The sequence below is a fragment of the Stegodyphus dumicola genome, chromosome X2, assembly GCF_044657685.1.
Source record: "Stegodyphus dumicola isolate Sdum_Otavi_A_Nest chromosome X2, ASM4465768v1".
NCBI lineage: Eukaryota > Metazoa > Arthropoda > Arachnida > Araneae > Eresidae > Stegodyphus > Stegodyphus dumicola.
The window spans coordinates 122974059-122998151 of record NC_140781.1 but is presented as its reverse complement, the minus strand read 5'-3'; the positions used below and the strand labels follow the sequence as shown (position 1 = coordinate 122998151).

General features: G+C 31.9%; 2 protein-coding genes across 9 annotated transcripts in view; one reads left to right on the top strand and one right to left on the bottom strand.

Moving 5' to 3' along the window:
* Nucleotides 1–22970, bottom strand: part of ps (RNA-binding protein Nova-1-like protein passilla) — a 140491-nt gene extending 117521 nt beyond the window's left edge. For 2 of the 7 annotated variants that reach the window (XM_085810136.1, XM_085810139.1), the window contains exons 1-2: nucleotides 22813–22952; nucleotides 22204–22255 (exon numbers count right to left, since the gene is read on the bottom strand). In XM_085810136.1, coding sequence (XP_085666262.1) covers nucleotides 22204–22255; nucleotides 22813–22821 — 61 coding nt within the window. In that variant the 5' untranslated portion in view covers nucleotides 22822–22952. Of the gene's footprint in view, nucleotides 1–22203; nucleotides 22256–22368 lie in introns of all 7 variants that reach the window. The other 5 variants (XM_085810140.1, XM_085810137.1, XM_085810135.1 and 2 more) reach the window with 5 other exon arrangements.
* The window catches only part of LOC118199442 (alpha-(1,6)-fucosyltransferase-like), a 223312-nt gene continuing 222073 nt past the window's right edge, over nucleotides 22855–24093 (top strand). Inside the window, exon 1 of one of the 2 annotated variants that reach the window (XM_085810145.1) lies at nucleotides 22855–22994. The gene's annotated coding sequence lies outside the window, so the exon portion shown is untranslated. The remainder of the gene's footprint in view (nucleotides 22995–24093) is intronic. The other variant, XM_085810144.1, reaches the window with a different exon arrangement.

Sequence of the window (24093 nt, the reverse complement as noted above, 5' to 3'; positions counted from 1 at the left end):
ACAAGATTTTTTTACCTTCTCAAATATTATAACAGTAGTGCAATTAATTTTTAAACATTATTCAAAATTAAAGTTTCCTCTCAATTTTTTATTATTTATTTTAGATTTTCTTATTAAAATTATTTAACCTAAACATCTTAAATAATGGCACAAATAATTTAAAGCGATTATTAAAAATATAGATAAAATATTCAGGAAAAAAAGGGTTAAGTTATATCTAAAAATAATTGTAAAAAATCGAATAACCTAATTCGAGGCCGTTGTCTGCCGACTGCCAGCAAATGGAAATAAAAAGCACTACTAGCCATATCAGAAGCGCGCCAAACTGGTGATAAACAGCCTAAGCTATCACTCCCAAGAGCGCCAAGAGCTTAAGTCCCGTGGTATATGTTGGAGACATCCTAGCAGACGAATTCAAAGTGGGTGAGCCGTCTACCTGTTATATGAAGTCATTGGTACAGACATGCTTCGACTTGTCGCCTCGGTACAGCTAAAACAAGCACCAAGCGAGTAAGTAACTTGTAGATCACAAAAGTGGCAAGTCAAGAAACTACGAGATAACTCGTATTGGGCGTTCTGAAAAAGACCGCTAATACGAGTTATCTTGAGTTGGGCAGTCAATGTGTTAAACATTATTTGCAACCCCATGTTCCATTGCATTTTTTGTTCATCTTGATGAGTATTATCATCCCTCCAAGTTTGTTGAAGCATTTCAGATATATCCTGTATATTTGAAAGACTACCAGACTAATAAATCTGACCAAGTAACAACACACTAGTTATAACAAAGTTCTAAGGTAAAATATATTAATGTGCAATTCATTATTTAAAGTTTTAATCTTTCTGTACAAATGGCTTATTCCATTTAATTTTATAGTTTTATGATTTAGTTTGTAACTTTCATAGTGATGTGAACCCACGTAGGAAAGAAAAGTTTGACCTTATTAAAGTTGCATTTTAAACACAATAAAAATAAAATAGTAATTAATGTACATATAATTTTATAATTTAACTTGGTAGTGTACCATTTAAAGATTTAAAGGAAAATGTAATATTATTTACCCATTAAATGTTGGTTAAGTCTACAGAAAATGCATTACAAATCTCCTTAATGCAGCAGTCGCCAACCAGTGGCTCGTGAAAACTTTTTTGATGGTCCACAGAAAAATTGGGACATTATTTGTATTTTTATGAAGATTCAGTTTAAAAAATGATGAGTAACAAAATCTATTATGGAATATGGATTACACATTTTTTAAAAATTTTAGCTAGTACTTTTAGTGAAATTCCTGAATTTAGATACTTTTGCAGGTGTATCTAGTGACATTTGAAAGTGAGAGTTGGCATCCATGGATATGCTGCTGTTATCAATAATAGCACGAACTGGAACTCTTCTTCCTTTTGAATTACAAACATATGCTATTGTGGTCATTAATAACACAGTTTTTCTCTGTGTCAATAGGCATCTTGATGGATTTTTATGAGAACCATCTGCATTCTTGTTTATAATTGCATCACTGGAAGTTTCCATTTTGGTTTTATGTAACTGTTGATCGATGGCGCCATTGCCGAATAAGCGATGATTTTTACGTTTACAATAATTAAAAATTGGCAGCATAACACTGTCAGTTTATTGATATCGCTTTGTGTTTGCTGGTTTGTTCTTGCTTTTCACGAAGTTCCTTTTCAGTGACATGAAAATATGAAGCTTTCTGCTGTACAAGAAGGTAAGATTTTTGTACTTTTCAGGTAATTTTCCAAATGTGAACAAAATATGCGTAGTTTGATGATTATTACTGTATAAATGTATTTATCTTTAAAATTTATATTAGTGATCCGCCAAATATAAAATTATTGTTCTGAGCTCCATGATTTATTCGTTAATGATATTCAACAGCCGTTTCCCTTTTACTTTAGACGGAGTTTTGGTTTTGTAGTTTGGCAATAGCAAGAAAGATTAGAATAATGTTTTGATTTCCTTAAGTGTGTAAGCAAATAAAGTTTTGGCTTTCTTAAGCAAAATGTAATTGTTTATTTAAAAGTATTTCTTTTCAAGTGTTATAGAATAGAGTGAGATTTAATTTAAAGACGAGAACGACTGAATGAAATAATATTCAAGTAGATTCAACGCAATATTAGTGGTGACAACCGGGACGTGATATCACTGGATTTTGAAGGTAAATACCGTTAAACTTTTGAGCATGGAATTATTAGTAAAGAAACGTTCGCCTGTTCGAGCTAATTTTACTAAAACTTTTCATAATGAGTAATTATTAATATAATTAATAATGAGTTATTTATTAAACCAGGAAAAACCTAATGAGGTAGAAATTCGATCAAATTTTGCTAGTTTAAAAAGGATACATACTCAGCTTTCTAGTTTCGAATCTGAAATAAGTGATTTATTAGTTGCAGATGTTGATACAGAAAAATATGAGCGTGAGTATTTGATTATCGAAGAATAAATACAATGAGAAGATAGATAGTATTACAGTAAAAGTAGACATTTCTATAAATAGAATTTTAAATAATCAGTGTAAGCAGTTAGTTTGTTCTTCTCTCGTTCAGGTTAAAAGGAAACTGAAATTACCGAAGATTGAACTCATTAAATTTACCGGTGAAATTAAGGACTGGCTTGCCTTTTGGAGTCTATTCCAAAGAATTCATGAAGATGAAAATATAGAAAAGGAGGATAAATTTCAGCATTTAACCCCTTAACTGCAGCGGGCGTATATACATACGCCTTGCTCAGCCGATGCGTTAACTGCCCCAGGCGTATATATACGTCCTTCCAAACTGCTATCATTTGCTTTGCGCTGCTACACCTAAAATTATTCGCAAAGTTAACGCATCGGCTGCGCATCTGGGGCAGTTAACGCATCGGCTGAGCAAGGCGTATATATACGCCCGCGGCAGTTAAGGGGTTAATACAATGTATGTCGGAAGACACAAGAGCTTGTGATATTGTTAACAGTTATCCGCCAACAGGTAAAAATTATAATAAAGTGGTAGAATGCCTAAAATCTCATTTTGGTCGAGATGAATTACTTATCGAGTTTTGCGTGCAAGAACTGTCAAAGTTAGTCGTGAAAAATGCTACAGGCAATAACTGAAAATTAGATACCCTTAGACTGTATGATAAATTGGAATCCTATTTGAGAGCTCTGGAATCCATTGGTTTGACTTCGGATAAATATTCTGCCATGTTTTTCCCTCTAATTGAATCTTGCATAGCAGAGAACATTTTTAGGGTGTGGTTGCGAACTCCAATAGTTAGTACACTGGACGAGTCAGCGGAGAATCCATACAGTGAGAAGCTAAACGGCTTGTTATTGTTTATGAAAATGGAAGTAGAAGGAGAGGAGTGAGTTCTCTTAGCAAAATCTGAGTTTTCAAATAAATATGAAAAAGGAGAGAAAGAAAAGATGAATAAAGCTCTTAATCAACCAACAGCTGCAGATTTATTTTCAGGAGTTTTCAAAAAGAGAAAACAAAATGTAGCTTGTGTATTTTGTGAAAAGGCACATGAGAGCAGATATTGTTTTAAGGCTCAAACTCTGAATTTCCAGCAGGAACAAGATATTTTAAAGGATAAGAAAGTCTGCTTTATATGTTTAAGATCTGGACATTGGCCAAAATTTTGCAAGAAAAATATTAAATGTATTCTTTGTGGAAAAAGACATTTGGTTTTAATGTGTCCAGAGCTGAAAACTAACAACTTAATGAATAATTCTCTTACATCTGAAGAATCAAAACCAAGCGATAACAGCCTGTCAAATCATTGTTACTCTGGTGAAATTCTACTTCAGATGTTACAGGTTAGATTGAAATAAGGTTGAAAAAGAAAAACAAGAACGGTTACTTATCGATAGTGGTTCCCAACATTCATTCATATTGAAGACAACTGTAGAAGATATGGGTATGGAAACAAATGGTAACAGGTTTTTGATTCACACACTTTTTGAAGGATTTAATGACAGAGATGAAGGAGCATCATCAGTATGAACTTGACATTGAATCCTTAAACAATACATTTTTCTGTAAAGTAAAAGCTCTAGATCAGTCTATTATTTGAGGAAAAATTCCGCAACTAAAGAAAGGAAGATCATGGGAAAAAGAGGTAAAGGAAAAGAAGATATAGCTTAATGATTATGAAGAGAATTTTCCCGATATTGAGATATTGATTAGAGCTAATTTTTGTGGTCATTTGTTTGCGGGGAAAACTCATTATCTTAACTGTGGCTTAGTCGCATATGAAACGGTTTTGGGCTGGCTGATTATGGGGAAAATGTTTGATGAGAATCCTGTTAACAACTCTGCAAACTTAATCACCTCTCTACTGATAAAAAATGCATCAATTGCTGAACTGTGGAACTTTGAAACTCAGGCATCAGAGATCCTGTTGAAATAAAATCTAAAGAAGAGACACATCAATTAGTTATGCAACAGTTCCAACTTATTAAGGAAGGCAGATATGCAGATTATGATGCTGTTTTCCAGGAATGGTTAGTGAAGAATATTATTGAAGAAGTACCACCTGAGGAAGAAAATAAAATACCATGCCATTATTTAACCCATCAAGGTGTTTAAAAAAAAAAACTCCACCACAAGCATTCGACCTGTTTTCAATACTTCATGTAGATCCGGTCATTCTCCATCACTTAATGATGTTCTAGAGAAAGGACCAAACCCTCCACTGCTACTGAAGTTTCGGGAAAGATCGATTGGCATCATTTCAGACATAAGAAAGGCCTTCTTACAAATTTCTGTTGGAGAAGAAGATAAAGACTATTTGAGATTTTTATGGTGGGAGAATTTCGAAAAAATAAAATTAAAAATTTATCATTATAAAAGGGTAGTCTTTGGACTCGCATGCAGTCATTAATTTTCATTTAGAGGAATGCCGTGATGATTTTCCAGAAACTGTGCGGAAGTTAGGAAATGCCTTTTATGTGGATAACTGTGTTATATCTGTATCTGATGAAATGGTGTGGTGTATTTAATTATGGCAAAGCACACTAGGGCTATCTGCCTAAGGGGAGGGATGCCTTCGTGGAGGACTTTAACGGAAACTGGCTCGTATACACGCGTATCTGATGAAAAGGAATTATTGCAATTTGTACATGAAGCTAAACAAATTCTAGCTTCAGCATGTTTTGACTTGCATGGATTGGAATATACTTCTTTAACAGAAGATAAAAGAGAAGGAATCTCCCATTCTTGGATTATTATGGGACAGAAATAAAGATATCCTTTTCTGTTACTTAGAAAATGTTTCCTTTAAGAAAAAAACCTGTAACAAAAAATATTCTTTAAGGTGTCAACACTACTTTTGATTCCATTGGAATGTTGAGCTCAGTAAGAGTATGCATGAAGATGCTCATACAAGAAAGCTGGACTCTTAAATTAGGCTGGGATGAGGGATGTCCTGAAAGTGTTTGTAAGATTTTCACTGTGGACGGAAGATCTTCAATTTATTATTGGAAATTAAAATTCCAAGATATGCTGATTGTGATGGTTCCCGAGATGGATTTAGTCTTCACACTTTTGTAGATGCTAGTAAATCCGCTTACAGCGCTTTCTTCGTAGCACAGTTGTATTTCTTCGTAAAGAAAACTGTGATGAAGTGAAAGTTCATTTAATTCAAGGTAAGAGCAAAGTTGCTCCCTTGGCGAAAGCAACAATTCCCGGATTGGAATTATTAGCCTGTTGTGTAGGAGCATGCATTGTATCTCATATTAGAAAAGAAATGAATTTGACAGAAATTCCAACCACATGTTGAACAGATTCTTCAACCGCTTTGTTTTGGATTAAGAATGAAGATAATTGGAAAACTTTCGTTAAAAATAGAGCTAAGGAAATTCGAAGTATCACTTCAATGGATTAATGGAAACATATTCCTGGCAGTCATAATCCAGCAGACCTCCCATCCAAAGGCTGCGCTCCAAAATTTCTCATTACATCGAAATGGTGGGAGGGACCAAAGTGGCTAAAGCAATTTGAGAACAACTGGCCCAAATCTCAAATTCAAACCAACAGCGAAGAAGTTTACAAAGAGCAAAAGAAGGGAGAAATTGCTTTAGTTAACACTTCTGTGTCAGACAAGTGATGGTACTTACGACGGTTTTCCAAGTATTCAAAGATCTTGTGACTAATATCCTGGATATTCTGTTTCTACAATAACCGAAAAAATTTTGAGAATATAATGAATTGAAAGTTGTTTGTAAAAGAAATTCCATGCCAACTGTTTCTCAAAAAAGGGACATTCCTCATAAATCTGAAAATGTTAAGAGGGTCAGTGACTTTAAAGGAACTGGTTTTAAACTAAAAACTAGATGTGGCAGAAAAATTGTCAAACCTTCTTGTTATAAGTAAATTTTTTAAGTATATTTTCTGTATTATTATTTAACTTATATTGTGAGTATATTGAGTACTATGCAAATCTATTGAGTAGAAAATTTAAATTTTTATTTTTATTTAATGTTTTGATTTTCAGAGACCATTTTAAGAAAATCAAAAGGTGGGAGTATGTTGCGAGCTCCATGATTTATTTGTTAATGATATCCAACAGCCGTTTTTCTTTTATTTTAGATGGAGTTTTGGTTTTGTAGTTTAGCGACAGGAAGAAAGATTAGAATAATGTTTTGATTTCCTTAAGTGTGTAAGCAAATAAAGTTTTGGCTTTCTTAAGCAAGAAAATGTAATTGTTTATTTTAAAATATTTCTTTTCAAGTGTTATAGAATGGAAGTCAGATTTAATTTAATGGCGAGAACAACTGAATGAAATAATATTCAGGTAGATTCAACGCAACAATTATATATGTAGTGGTCCATGAAGTTCTAAGGGTTGGCGATCGCTGCCATAATGGATTAAAGACACAGCAGGGTGAATAAGAATTTGAAAGATAACACTAAAATATCACTTGGGATGGAAGGAATAAAACTCGTAAAATTTTAGGTTTCTTTGAGAATAATGTGCCAAAAGCCTTAGCTTTTTAAGAACAGGTCATCAAAATTTTCTTCAGAATGTTTCCTTTTCCTCTGATATCTAATGATCAAAATTCCTAAAAAACCACATTTGAAAATGATACTTTAAAGTTATCCAAGTTTAAAAACTAGGGGCTTTGGAGATTAACTGGAAGATTGGTAGGCGAGATGAAAAAGCTAGATAAGACTTGACACTTTTTACTTAAGCCTAATGCACATCCATATGTACAAAACAAATAAAAATCTTATCAATGAATGAGTAGGTTATTTTAATAGAACATTTTCGTGTGTTCTAAGCATTATCTGCCTGAACAGAGACATGTCTTTATGAAGGCCTGTCTAAGGGAAACAACCTCGTATTCATGCGACACATAGAGAAAATCACAAAAATCCCCTATGTTACATACCCATTTACCTAGGTTTGTCCAGGTCAAACTATCAATGTTCAGTGATCTTAATACCACTTGGGCACTGGCAGGGCACAGCCTCAACAGACTGAAGAAACAGAAGCACTTAAAAAGTTATATAAACAGTTCCATTGATAATCATAATTTACCTCTGCAAATTGAAAATACAGCTAAGCAGTTATACCTGAACAATTCTGAATGGTATTTCATACTTCAGGCACAATTATTTTATGTCCATTATATGTTAACTCATCAAATACTGCTTAGTATCTTAATTTTTACAAATAAAACATGAAAAATTTTACACATCTTATGGTAGATAAAGAATCAACGTTCATAACTAGTTATATCATTAATATCTGAGCCGATAAAGTCACATAATGAAAGTTAAATATTGGAAGTGATAAGCATCAAGTTGTATAAACGTATGAAGTCTTCATTACTTTTTCAAACATTACGCACACAAACCACCCTAAATTAGCCGTAGAAAAAATATATTTATTCTCGATTGTTTATTACATTATACTGCACCGCCTTCACAATCTATCAGATATAAAATGTTTTCAGAATTGTAATACACCTTGTATTTGTAGTGTGGCTGAATAGTTTAGATTTTGATTCGCTTTTATTTAGAGTAAGCACAAAAACAAACCGATTTCTAAAGGAGAAACTTGAAAGCATTATCTTGTGCAAATATTCACAATAATGATTACCTAAACCCAAATAGGGCAACATTCATAATTACAAATGCCCAATCTGCACATAAAACCTTTATGCTGCAAGCATCACGATAGTTACCTAGCTCCAACCACACATCCTGAATTGTATCCAGTGTGATGCAGCTGACAGTTACAGTCCTGAAAATCATTCAGTGTTGTAGATAATTAAGGCAGAGAACAAACTCCCAAAAGTAAAAGTCACATGGAATTTGAATACTGCCAAATGAGTTGGCTGCATAGGTGTTTTCTCCATGTGTAACATTTCCTTAGAAAATCCTCCACAAAGGCATTCCTCCTCTTAGGCCAATGGTACTCAACTGCTCTGCCATAATAAACCAAACCATAAAAGCCAACATGATTAAGCCTTGTGGTCAATATTTTAATCAGTGTCATCAGTTCCACAGAGAATGGGTCATATTTTGTGGAATATTTGAAATCTATTATGGTGCTCAAAGGGGGCCAAATATTATGGCTACACTTCTTGCTTGCTCAGAATGCCATTTGACAACAGCGAGGAAGGCTGTTGATAGAATGGTGAACGCCGTATTATTTTAGTACATAAAACTGTTTATGTGAATGTTTTAATTTTAATATAGTTTCAAAATTCTATATATTTGTATAGAACTCCATACAATGAAAAGTAAAAGGATTATGAAGACTACATTTTTGAGCCCCCGAGATTACTAATTCATTCATAGTTGTGCATGTGCTGAATATAAAGCAATGCCAATTGAATCAATTATTGTTGAAAGGGCACATGTACATATTTTGTCGATTTTGAGGTTTTTAACATTTTCTCATTCTACAAAATTAGATGCATTCAGAGTTGAGGTGGCACATCTATAATTAAACTCTATGTGTACTGGCAAGCAGTCAAAGATGGTGTTTATTGTTGAAAGGACGAATGTCCATCCTGTGAGCACTTTCTTCACTTAACATAGTTGTTGTCTCTTATCGAACAGTCTTTGCAAATATTGCATCATCCTTTTGCTTAGGGAGGTGTCTCTGTTCAGCTTGTTTTCTGGTTTTATTCAGATAACATGTCCAATACAAGCAGTGTGTCCTCATATGAAAGTGTTTCACAAACGCGCATATGAAGACATGGTGTTTGGAATGATGACAGTTACAAGCAGAATATTAAGAAATCCAGGGTTACTGGACAGGTTTGTAAGAGCTAAGATGTCTTCCGATAAATTATGGGTACAAACTGTGGGTAAGTGAAACCTCATCTACTTTTGTCCGTGTTTTGTTGATGAAAACATTTTTAGTTTTATTTACCAGTAACAACTATAGCACACATGAACTGCTTACTCTTTTGATATATCTTGAAAAGTAACCTGGTATTTTCAAAAAAAAAAAAAAAAAAAAAAACATAAGCTTTTTTTATTTATTACAGTATTTCCTCTCATGGGCACCACATCTCAGTTTTCAAAAAATCACGGCATTATTTTCAATAAGTGCTAAACGGCTTAGAAGAATTTGATCACTCCTGACCCTAGGAAAATCTAAAGACCTGCATGGACATAACCCAAAAACACATACTATTTCGAGTGAGGTTTGTGAACTTATTAGGAATCATGTTAGTTTTCTCCACTGAAAACATCTCATTACACCAGTTCAACGATTAAATATTTACCTGCTGACCTGAATATAAAAGCCATGTACTATTTGTGAATGAAAAAACATTCTCCCTCAAAAGTAAAATACAGCTTTTATTTTTGTTTTTAAAGAACAATTCAACTACCATTTCAGGAGACCCCCAAAAAGATGTTTGTGGAACATGTGAACAGCTAACAACCAAAATTAAAATTACCTCCTTGAATGACACTGCGAAAAGAGTGGCAATTGTTGAAAAAATGTGTACATTCGGAAATCCAAAAGATTTTACTCAGTCTTGAAAGAGGCGAGTGATAAGTGTGATCAGGAGGAAACCACATACGGTCTTGTGATTGATTACATGCAGAACTTACTGCTTCCCCCACCACATTCCAGCTCAGGAGATATTTTATTGACAGTTGTGGGTAAATTGTTTTTGTACTTACAATCTGAAAACAAAGAAAGGTACTTACCACAAGGGGCTGGGCAAAGAAAGGGGCTAACAAGGCTCCTTTATTTTCCTATGAATGTATAAGACAACATATTCCGATGTCAGTCAAAGAAATTCATATTTTTTGGATGGTTGCAATGGTCAAAATCATATTGTTTTAAGGTTCCTCTTAGCTTTTTCTGTGATCAGAAAAAAATTGATTATCATGCAATACTTGTGATAGGACTTTCGGTGTTATTAAACGTCACTTTAAAAAAATGGATTGAATATACACACCGGCCCAGTATAAGAACCTCATCTCTGAAAGCAGTTCTGATGATAAAATTTCAGCTATATTGCTGGGAAATAACGTCATGTTAGACTTCAATAGTTGGTGGCCAAGATGCTTCAAAAACAAGTTATATTGCACAACAAAGATATAGAGGAGCAAAGCAGTCTTAAAATATATGATTACTATTTCAAGATGAAAGAGGGGGGTTATTTACCTATAACTTGTTAAATGGTTTGATTAAAAAACTCTTAAAATTGAAGATACCAGAGGTACAAATAGTTCTTCCGTCTGTACCAGAATATTCTGAGATGAATATAATTAATGTAAAGAAAATAGAAGATATCAAAAACGTTACTCACTACATACCAGAAGACTATAAGGATTTTTACAACACCATCACATTATAGCCAACCTCTAGAACAACTGCACCTTCTTAGAGCAAAGACAACTCTTAAATTTAATGTGGTTGGCTAAAATTGTTTGACTCTATTAAGGTTTTAAATATTGTTTCAATATTATGTTCAGTATTAAAGATTTTTGAAAAAAAATAATACATTTCTAGGTGAGTAAATGTCATTTTTAAAAGGACAGAAAACATATAAGCTGTTTTATTTTATTTTGTGACGTGTTTCATATTCTGACTGCTTCAAAATGCCTTTTCTGTTGAAATAAAGTAAGTTGTTCAAAGAAAAAAATCCATATACATTATCCCTTTTGCCTCTTTATTGTTGAAAGGACACATGTCCACAAAATTAGAAATTGCCTAGAAATTTTAAAATAAGAATTAACATTGTGAAAAAATGCATGCACTGTTGTTTTGAGTATCTCTTTCTATCTGGGGATCAAAATAAGTGGTAACTTTATTCTGCAAAATGTTAGAGGGTTTTATTACCTGGTCTAAAATTTGCAAAAATGGACATGTGCCTTTTCAATAATAGTCCATTCAATTACAAGAAACAAATACTTCATCTCATAAAAATAGGAATGAAACAGGAAATAAGCTAATTTATATCCCAATCATATTTTTAATCTGCTAGTATCTTTTTACTGGCTTAATTAAGTGTTCTGTATCAAAACAAATTTTCATAAAAGAATTCATGTGATCTGACATACATAAAGCTTCTTCAAAGAATTATTTCCTGCTTTTTAACCCTCTGAGCGACATGGGTTTTTGGATCTGTCATGAAGACCTGTATTTATGCAGCATTTATTAGTTAAATTTATGTAATTACTTATTTTAGCCTTTATTTTCATTAACTTACATTCATTAAGATTACATTTGCATTATTAAAGAAAGTAAGAAAGCAAAATATCTTAAGTTATAAGCTAATATGTATCAAGTAACAAAGAATCTCATGACTGGATAAAGCCGGTTATGCTGCTCAGAGTATTAAAAACTTATTTTACGACCTGGACTGATATAACAAAGCAAAACAGTAGTGACAAGAAGTTTGCATGTGTAAGACTTCTTCAAAGACATGAATCAACTCCAACTTTTCAAAAATATTCCACAACTGATATCTAAAAGTCAGACAAAACAAAGTGAAGCAGCACCGACACAAAATTTGAACGTGCTTTTCCACAAATATCAGTTGCTGTCCAATTACAAATGCAGCCACGAACAGCTATACTGCATTTCTAAGGACAGCACAGGGAACAGTTGTTTCACCAAGCAGATTTCATGCCATTAAATTTAATACAGTTCACTAGGAGTAGCTACTTTTACATGTAATAAGTACATTTTATATATTCTTTCATAATACACTTAACTCTTTTTCTTTTCAATTAACCACAACCAGATTTATATTTGACGAGATCCTTAACTATTTGAGATATGGAGCCCCTTAATGATGGATATGAGACTTTTTCCATCTTAATACGAGATATGGTACAATTTTTGAAGGTGGCCCCAAAAAAGTGGGGGCCCTAAGCTAGAATTTGTGCAGCTTATATGTAAATCTGGCACTGGAATTAACTTTTCCAGAATTCTTAATAAATGTTGCAGAAAATTAATAAAAATTAAACAAGGACATTAAACTTAAAGATTAATGTCCCTGAAGTTTATGTGTTCATGCACTTCCTCACATCTGGAAATTTCAGATTTGAAAGAGTAAAAAACGGGAATTCTGGCTATATCCAAACCACAATCACCCCTACACATTTGAATATATCATTGGACAGCTATATTACCTTTGTCCAAATACAACTGCCTAATCAGCCTTGTGTAACCAACTTAGCCAATCTTTTTTATCCCCATAGGTAAAGTAGGTAAATGTTTCCAATCTAAAAATTCAATAATGAGATTTCAATAAATAAGCATGAATTCAGGTCTCACAACAAGATTTTACTATTTTTAAAATGTCTCTGTGTATATGTGCCTGACAATTTTTTAGTCCATGTTAACTCTTGCATTAAACTTCCAAACATTTTTGTTTTCTGTGTTTAATCTTTTAACCATTTCCTTTTTGTAGCTACTTGGTACAAAAGATATCACTTCTTTTATTAAAATTTTATTTAAATTTTGGCTTCAACAGAGGTTAATTTCAGTTTAAATGCCCTACACAATTAAATTTAAGCATTGAAAGCAACTTTCATGAGGAAATTTCTAAAAATTTTATTTAAACCTAACATGTTATTCATATCCATATGGCTACATAAATAATTATAAAATACATAGAAATATATAAAATAGGTACTTACGCATTATCCCGTTGACCGTGAGATTTGGCCACCATTGAATCATAAAAGTTGATGGAGACCCCGCCAAAGCTGTGCCAATCATTCCTATGGTATTCTGATGGAGCAGATGTCTCTTTATTTAATAAACAATAAGGTTAAGACCCGCTTTGTATTTGGGCTTCCTAAAAAAGCTTTTATTGATTTCTGTTATTTTGTTAGGTTCTCTGATTTTAACGAAAACTCTGTTTAGAAAGCTACTAGTACAGACTTCCCAAAGATAACTCTTCCAATCCATTACTGTTTTGCTGGCTCTATTGTGTCAATTAATGTATACATTTTTCATGATAGGATGACATAACTTTAAAAATAATCATCTGTTTGCTATTCTGCAGAAGGCAGGTCCCAAATTTTAATCATTTCTTCCACAATGTAAGAAAAATGCAATAACAGTTAATTTATATCATTGTTCATAAAAACAAATGATGGTTTATCAAGAATCCATTAAGTTTACATCAAACAAAAGGGTAGATGTTATCAGGGCACTTTTCTTGTGGTAAATCACATTGCCTAGGTGCCAGTTTCACGGTCAACAGTATAATATTTTAAGTACCCCCAAAATACTTTTTTATATTTATATACAATATTATTATTAGGTACTCTTCCATTATGAGGACCAGATTCAGAAATGTATGTATGCATGTAGTGGGTAGAGTAAACTTTAAGGTACCTTTGTATTATGGCGAAGTTGTTGTTTGATTTATTGCCAAGTTGTTGTTTCATTTATGGTAGCCTGAGTAGTTGAAATGTTATGGAAACCCTATTTGTGATGTAATCGGGTGAATGATTCTGAGAAATTTTGAATCATGGGATGTTTTGTAAGCGTTTTTGTGGTGTGTGTTGGTTTGATTCTTTAGACGGTAGAATGGCCGGGTGTAGTAAGATTAATTTGAAGTTTCTGTACGATTTGGAGCAAAAGGGAAAAAGAGCTTTAATTGACTGGTGTGTAAATGAAGGTTTATTCAGTAGCCATTATAAGTGTCCTGTATGTAGGAAGGATATGTGTCTAGTCGAACATAAAAACTGTTTAGATGGATTTGAATATATAGATGTGTACATGGACAAAGTAAAGGGAGTGTGCAAAGCAAGTTTGTGCAATTCTGGGATTTTTTTAAAGTGAAAATAACTCGACGTGTACATGAATAAAATTAAAAGAGTGCGCAATGCCATTTTTGTGCAATTCGGGGATTTTTTTTAAGTGAAAATAACTCGACGTGTACATGAATAAAATTAAAAGAGTGCGCAATGCCATTTTTGTGCAATTCGGGGATTTTTTTAAGTGAAAATAAGTTGATGTGTAACATGGATACAGAGTTTGTTCAATTGTTTGTCTTGCTATTTTGGCTTTGTGTAGATTTTTGGCGCAAAAATCACCGCTTCGCAAGCCAAAATAATGGGTCAAAGAATTGCACAAAATCGGTATCCATGTACTGCCAAAAATCGCCAAGGGGTACCCTAAACTATACTTTTACTGCATGTAGTATGAATGTATGTGTTCGTGTAGGTATGTATGTATGTGTATGCATACACAGACACATATACACATACATTTCTGAATCCACTTCCAATAACAGAAGCGTACATATTAATATTTATTAACACTAGTATAACGTGAAATTTCATCCCAAAAATTTTGTGTTTCAAAAAAAAATTTCCAGTAAAATCAGGGAGGAAAAGTACTAGAATAGTGATCATGATTCAATCTTCCAGTCCACCATGTGGGCAAGTCAAGTTCTGATGCTCATACAGTGCACAAGCAAATCAATTAGGTTGTTAAGCTTTTTGGATTCATATAAACAGAACTGATTAGGTTTTGGGCAAAAATGGACAACCAGAACTAGTACTTACTTAAAAGCCCATATGAGTTTTTAATGAAAAACTTTCCAATTAAAAATGTTATATCGCTGGGAACAAAGCTTTGGATATGGGCTTAAACTGACAAACCTGAAGTAATACTTTACTTTAAAGCTCTGAAGAGATTTTCGTGAAAAAAATATCATGAGATAATCCAAACTTCTCATTTTCGGTACTTAAAAGACGAACACGATTGCAAACAGCATTACTACATTTACAAGCATTAAAAATGCATTCTTGGAATAATGGCAAATTCAATGAGAATAAGCTCATTATTAATCATTAAATAAATTAGCCTCAATCCTCAATTTTGCATCCGTTCCACTCATTTCAAATCACTTTTCAAGTAAACAGATGCTGCCACCAAATATGGCTATGCATTACTTTTAGAGGAATAATACACAGCAAATACAAATAGCACAATGAATATAAAAAAATTTATGGCAACACTTAGCATTCTATTGAGAATTATAAAGATACTCTACTTTTAAAGATTTTGTTGTTAAATTTTACGATGTGTAAGTACAAAGAAAGTGATGTTGAATAAATGAAGCTTAAAGGATTAAAAAAAAAGCCACCTTATTTAGAAAAATTAACACTGATATACTGAAATGAGGAGAGAAAAAACGGAATGACAATACTTAACACTCTATTATGAATTTTAAAGATATAATACTTTTAAAAATCTTGTGATTCTTACGTCATTAATTTGTAAATCCGGAACACTAATATGACCAGAAGATATACAACTGATATATTTACAAATAAAAGCTTAAGAATGTATGTGCACATAGTTATTTCCCACTATACGGTAGAAGACGATACTAAAAAATAAGTAAGATTTATAATTACCATTAAGCCATAAAGTTTGTACATTTTATTTACAAAAGGAGAACAAATACTACATTGCAACAAGCTGTGTCTTTAACCTTATACCAGCTACAGAAAATGCATGATTGTTAAGCAATTTTAATAATTTACATACTTCACTATAATTTTTATTTGTGCATAATATGTAAGCAAAATATTCAGGAGGTAAATTATCTCATCCCCAAGTTCTATTTTAAAGGAATGTCCGACGTAATGAATAATACATGCTCCAGGCCTCTTTCCCGTTACAAAACACAGCTAACTATAGCATGAACTGATTACTTAATCACAAATCTGAAAATTGTAGATATCTGCTTCTTCAAAAATATACATAGTACCCTAACATAAATTATATCTTAGTGGGCTTGCTTCATGAATAATAATTCTTCCAATATATTTTTAACTATAACACACCTATCATGGCATACATACTGAACAACAATCTTGCTTACATATTTTTAGATGCAGCATACCTTTCATGATATGCATCCTGAACAAGTCTTCCAGACATATTTTTAGCGATAACACAACTTTACCACTAAAATTTGATACCTTATTTACTTCAGAATATTTCGGCTATTTGTACTTCCTGATCTGCACCCTGGCCCAAAAGTTGTAAAAAATGCTCACAAGTCAAAAGCAGTATGTTACCAAAATGGTTACGTGACAACCCATTGATTTGGCCAAAAGTATTTATGCTGCAACCCAGATAAGCATGATGCACATGCCTGTTTGCCAAGTTTATGGAATTCTCTGGTGCTTTTTTAAAGCAAAAGAGGATTCCTGCATATAAGGGTTGAACAACACAAAAAAGAAAGATTTCTTTGAAACTGGTAAATGTTTTATTACTGATCTTTCTTGCTTTTTCAATTTTATCCATTGATAGCTCATTACATAACTGCTGCCATTTTTAAAAATGACTTGCCTTTCATATATTAGCTTATCAAAAAAATGACCTATTAAGTTCGCAAATGAGCTCGTAACTTTTCATTCGCAGGTGTGAATAATCAGAAACCAGCAGGTTATCTACAGAACTCAAGCGAATTAATTTATGACAGCATATATCAGCCTACTACAGACTTTTAGCTTCATTAAAAATTAACACTGAAATCGCCATCTTGCATAAATTATTATGTCGAAGTTTTTATCACTCAAAATGAAAGGTTCATTTCAAAGAACTTTTTTTTACATAATAAAGGTATGCAAATTAGTATGAAACAATTAAAAAGGAGAGAAAAAGGAATTTATATCTAGAAATCATTCCTTCTAATCAACCGCCACAGAGAATGTTAATGAAAAAGGAAAATAAATGATGTAAAAATATACTTGAGTGAATTTCTTTCTAGGGAAAACTGCTTTGTATTTATATTACAGAGATGACATAAATCCCACAAATACCAATGCAGTCAGCCAATTTCCCACCATAATAAGATACCAGGCCATAATCACCCTACAAACCTGGGGGAAAAAAAGTTTTATGGTTTTTAACAACTTGATCTCTGTTACATCTTTTAAGAAAAAACAGCTGACATTAACTTTTTATATTATAAAAATATTGACACATTTCTGCCTCAATGAAAATTTAATTTCAGACAAAAATACCACCGTTTCATGACTTTTTAGCACTTAGACATAACTAATACTAGCTTCACTAATATTTAAGATACCATGTGAACTACATTTAACATGTTACTTACAAAGTAGAAACAAACAGAGCAGAAATGAAAAACGTGAAATACTTGCGATTATACCAAATAGGAAAATCATGTCATTAATAAACAGACATTAGTTCATGAAATTGGTGAAGCCATGAATGGGAAGATGTGCTAACATTCTGACAGGTAACACAGCTATGAGGCTAAAAGCAATACTAAAGCCCTAAAGAGACAGATTTCACAAACGACAACAAAATACAAATAAATTAAGATTCTCTATGAAACTGGAAGAAAGCCAATAGCAATCACTCTTTAAAAATAAATATAAATAAGCAGATCGATTACTTTGTTATGGAAATGCTACTCTGTTACGGAAATGCAGTGAAAGATTATCTGCCTGGAACTGATACTTTTGCGGATGACCTCCAAAGAGACTGACTTGTATTTTTGCGATACATTCTGAAAACCCAATGTAGCTACAAAGCAACGAATTCAGAGCAAATTACCAATATTATATGCTTCTAGCCATTCAGCCACAGGTATGCTAATATACAGTTTTTTTATTGATTAAGCTACAGAGTGAACAGTTTTCCAGGCCAGGCTCATCGAAAGGTGCTAGTAAGTATAACAAGGCAGGAATGGTCTTCCCCGTGGATCTAAACGATACAATGTAGAAAAAAATTTCATTTAAAAATAGAAATTTAAAGCATTTATAAAATCCTGTTCTATCACTCAGACAGGAAAATTAACATAAGTATCTCTTACCAGTTTTCTTCTCCCTTAAAAACCCACCAAAGGGCAAATGGTTAAGATTGCTGAATACCGGTAGTCCAACCTGGATTCAAACTTCAGTGAATGAGATAGCTTTACAGCTGGCTTTTCTTCATATGTAAAGTCAATACCAGTAACCTTTTCTTAGACAGTACACAACAAAGGCACTCCTCCCCTTAGACAAGCAGCCCTCACCTTCTTTGTTACATTTGAATAAACCTAACCCCTTCTCTTAAAGGTTTGGTTTATTTGATTATGGAAAAGCAAGCAGGGGCTATCTACCTGAGACAAGAGATGCCTTTGAGGTGCACTTTATAAGGGAAACTGGCTAGTATACACATTTAACATGGGAAAAACCATAAAAACAACTATTCAGCCACCCAATGCTTTACAGGCTAGTGTGCTTATCTTTGCTCTTCACTTGCCTGCCTAAAGATGTATGTAATAATATTAAATGGCACTTGTCAATAATGTGACATACAATGTACCAATATATATATTATGTTTTTCTTTCAACTGAAATATAATCACTTTGGTCATCCAAACTTTCAAAAAATAATTTTACAAAGAAAAATTAACAATATCTATAAAAGTAACATTTCAAATGCATGAATCAAGCATTAATGAATTCTAAATTCTGTGAAAATTATACAAGGAAATATTTAATCTTTGCATAGCAGTAAAAAAAAAAAAAAAAAAAAAAAAAAAAAAAAAAAAAATTCCCTACTAAGTATTTTATTTGACTGTTTTATAGGAATACTTTTACAGAGTCATAAAAACTTATTTCAAGTTAATTTAGTGCAATTTTTGAACAAGTATCTACACTGGAAAATGTCTCTTACAATTTAAAGATGTAAATGAAGATGTTTAATTCCTATATGTGTGAACTGAGGTATTCATTTTTTAGTTCAAAGAAAAATTAACAAAACCTAACAAAACTAACATTTTTAATGTACGGATCAATCATAAATGAATTCTAAATTCTGCGAAATTTATGCAAGTAAAGATGCAATGTTTGCATAGCACTGAGAAATATATTCATTTATGAATTTTAAATTCCGTGGAAATTATACAAAGAAACATGAAATCTTCACATAGTACTAAAAAAATATTCACTACTATTAAATATTTTATTTGACTACTTTTTAGAAATACTTTTACAAACACAAAAACTCATTTCAATTTAATTTAATACATTTTTTGAACAAGTATCCATAATGGAAAAAAGCCTCCAAAATTTAAAGCTATGAATGAATGTTTAATTCTTATATGTACAAATTGAGATTTTTTTAATTCCAGGTGAAATGTCAGTTATTACTTAAATTATGCATTTTTTAAATAATTTATAGGAAATTTTTATAATGGTAAATTTATTAGATTATATAAGTAAGTCACTTCACAATAATATGTTTTGGATTAATGCACTTTACAAAATTCTGTTTTTCTTAAAATGTTTATGCTTTATTAAAAAGAGACAATTAGTAACATTCACATTTAAATAGCCCATAAGTTTTTAATGAATATCTGCACTTACTTTTATTATTTTTTTTACATAAAAGCTCAGATATAAAGAATTCATCATTAGCCTGTGCTTTTCATTGCTCTGCCCACCTCCCTTTAAAAACTTACTTATGATAAGATGAAATCATGCAACATGGCTAGGCTTTAAAACAGATCACCTTTAAAAATATTTTACTTAATTACATTTTAGTGGGAGAAAGGCACTGACAGTTTATGAAAACACATTTATAAACCTTTAACTTTCCTACTAATCAACACCCCTCATTAAACAATAGAAGGAAGGTGCTTTCCAAATGTATCAATGGTTATTATAAACTAAAGGAAAAATAAGTTCGAAATGAAAATTATGATAATAGTCATATAAATCTTAAACATAAATGTTTAAATTTTAAAAAAAAATTAATTACATTACATACGAGCCATTTAATACTTCCAAGTGCCAAAAAAAGGGATTCATATTAAAAATATAGGAGGGGATAACTTTCGTGGAAGATTTTTTAAGAGATCTCTTTCTACATTTATTTTTTATATTTTCTTTTTTTTTTTTCTTTCTACATTTATTTCTTTTTTATAAAAACATAATCATTTAAAAAAAGGGGGGGCACACAGCCACATTTTACACAGGAGAAATCTATCAATGTTCAATAATTTATTTGCTTGGCCAGCTGATGAGCATTCAGTCAAGAAAAAAATACTTTAGTTCAAGGAAAATAATTTATTAAATTACAGATTTCTTTATACAAAGTGATAACCTCACATGTTTCACTTAAATTCAGTAAAAGTTCAGCAAATCTTTCATGCAGAAAAGCTGAATTAAATGATACAAAATGTATTTCTTCACAGACTTACAAAACCTAAAGCTTTATTATACATTCATGACAATATAACTAAACAAAGGTTAATAAATAAATCTTATCTGATTAATTACTGCTTAAAAATACAAGTTTTAACTTAAAATTTATATTAAAAAATATACTATGTCATCACCACTTTAAATATATATTTTTAAATAATCCAATTTTTTTTTTTTTTCCCCAATAATTTTCAGTTTCTCTCTGGTAGTCAAAACTGGACATTTTTAAGAATACAAAAATATTCAACCATCTTTATTAAATCACTCTACATGCTCAATTAATATTTCAACATAAAAATTAATATTTATCAAACAAAAAGATTTGTTATCTAATAAATCATAATATATATGTCAATTCCTTAATATACATGGTATAATTCACAACTGTCTATGAACAGAAACATGCTAACTAAATCACATGCACACCAAATAAACAAATCCTGAAATTTCTATGCATGATTTAATTAATACTTTCATCTCCTAACATTTTTTCTCAATAGAAAGCAGTAATTTTTTTATGTAAATGATTGCAATTTTTTCCTACCCCATTTGAATAAAGTTATGTTGGAACACTTGATAAACAATATAAGAAACCCATAAATTTAATCACAGTATGCCTTTCTAAAACACAAACTTATTACAACGAGGAAATGATTTTTAATCAGCATTTCAATCATTCTAAAACTTTTGCAACATGTGCATACAAGAATTTTACATTAGTGTGGTGAATATACTAGAAAACATTCTTAAATTTTATTGGTTAACTATGAAAATTAAAAATAAAACCACTGAATTGAACATAATATTCAAAGAATGTTTATGGAAAGCTGATATTACACGAGTACATCAAGTAAGATTTTTAATCCGTATTTCAATCATTCTAAAATTTATGCACCATGTGCACACAAGACTTCTACATTTAGTTTAGAGAATGTACGAGAAAAATTAAATTTTATTGTTTAACTACGAAAATTAAAAATCGAAGCACTTAAATACACATAACATCCAAAAAACTTTTATGGAAAGTAAATTTCACACGAGTACACGAACGATAACATGTTGTATTATATATCAACGGCCGAAACCTATAAAATATAAAGATGAAAAAAACAGATGCAAGCATAGTTATATAATTAATTTCTTGGTAAAACAAACACATATTTTCGAGAAATCTCTTTTATAGATGGTTTCTATGATGTGGACAATAAAATGTATGCTTGAAATGAACTACGTTTCCCACGATAAAATTATCATTAACAGCTCAAAACAGCACAGTATTCACCTCATATGACCGCTATTATTTATAAATTAAATTATTATTTGCATGACAACTAAAACATAATTTAAAACTTAATAAATTTTACGAATGTACGACTGAAGTAGGTAAGTGTTTGTAACGCGATCTACTGTGGTGAGTGCAGATTTAAGAAACGATGATTGCATAAATGATGATTCATTACAGAATAAATAACATAAATAAAGATATAATTATTTTTTTCAACCAAAACTCACCTTGCCCTTGATCATGGTAGTGCACTTCGGAAGTCATGGCCAAGTCACAAGTCTACACCAATCAGAAATCAACAAAGTAACCCTTAATCCATATAAACATGCTTGAAAACAAATTCAATAACATTTTGAAGAATATATTTACTTTAAATTAATTGTACAGCTTACCATAATTAACAAACTAGACACTCAATATTAAAATGCAAAAAATTGTGACGATGTGGCAGTCACCCGATTCGCCTCTACAAATTAAGCTAATGTACATTTATAGAACAAAATTTCAACATCTAAAAGCACTACTTGAGCAAAAATCATTTAGGTTAGTCATATTTAATCATCAAAATCGTAGCCACATTCCAGGAATACTGGAGTGGTATTCAATCCTTCTGGAGGCTAAGATTTTAGTTACATTAGCAGCCGGTTTCAAGCCTTCAGGCTTCGGCCTCAGTAGACCCACACGAACACGTACGTATCCGGGCAAACCGCAGTCGCAGTACCCCGTACGGAACAGCCAGAAATGTGCGGACAGCATGTCCAGCCCACGTCACACCCATTGATTAATTTGTCTTTGAAAAAGAGGCTCATCGGAGGTCTAGAAAATTTATACGCTACCTCCGCCATGGTGAGATCTTTTAGTCGCCCCAATATCTAATTCTGAGTCCAATGGCCTCTTCCTAGAATCCCCAAATTCAGATTCAGTACCACCATTCACACCTCCTAGAGCAGTCGCCATCTTCAGTGCAGAAGACATTATCTCATGACGTCACTAACTACGTCATCAAGAAGGATTTAGAGTTTGTATATAACTTTCTACATATTAATCGTTTTGAGTGCAGTAAAATCGATATTTTCATCAATATTTTATATTCCACTTTTTTTAAAAAACACTATGTAAAGGTTTAATTAAAGCACAGTAATCCAGCTGATTTATATGCCAGCTGACTAGAACTTGGATACCGGAAGTATTATTTAACACTATTTCCGGCTTATGGACACGTGGTTCAGTGTATCGGTGCTCCCAACTCGTACACAGATTTACATGATGTACCGTTGGTTTGATACATTGAGTTTGGTGATTTTTGTTAAGAACTTTTTTTTTTGTAAAGTTTTACCCCTTTTTGAGTGTCATTTAATTAGGAAGTGTATGCTGTATAGTTCTTCTTCTGTAAATAATAATTTATAAGTTTTTAAATTATGTTCTTTTAATCTTTGCCAGACGTAAATAATCACACACTAACATTTTCGTGTAATCTTGATTAAATACATCATGTAATAGTAATAATAATAGTACTTCCTACATTGAGCAGAAAAGTTTCAGCGTCAGACCAGCAGGATGTATTTTAAATATTTAATGCTCATGTGGTTTAGATTTATAATATGTAGCATTTCGGTAAACGAGTGTGAAATACGTACGAATTTGTGCGTAAGGTTGTGTTCTTAATAAATATCATGATTTAATAATTCGCTATGCACGCCCCGGTTTTTATTATGCAGAATTATGACTTTCATTTGAGCTAAGTCAAAATGTATTTTACTTAATGTTCTTTTAAGCAGGGATCAAAGAACTGTCGAAAAACTGTTTTTTAAATTATGTGTAGAATACCAAATATTTACAGTTGTGAAACCTGTAACAAAATTAAAATGTACCTGTCTAATAAATCAGAGTGCTTTACATTGCATATTATAGCTTTGTTATAGGATTTATAATTTTATCTTAAATAGTTATTGTACGATTATTAACTATGGCAATTTTTTTTAACTTGAGGACATAAAACTAGTGCGTAATGCATAATTTTCATTTCAATTCAGTATCGAAGGCTCAGCTTTCTTTTAGCTTTACAATTCTGAAATTTATAAGTCTTACGTATTTTAAAACAGGAAATTTCATGATCA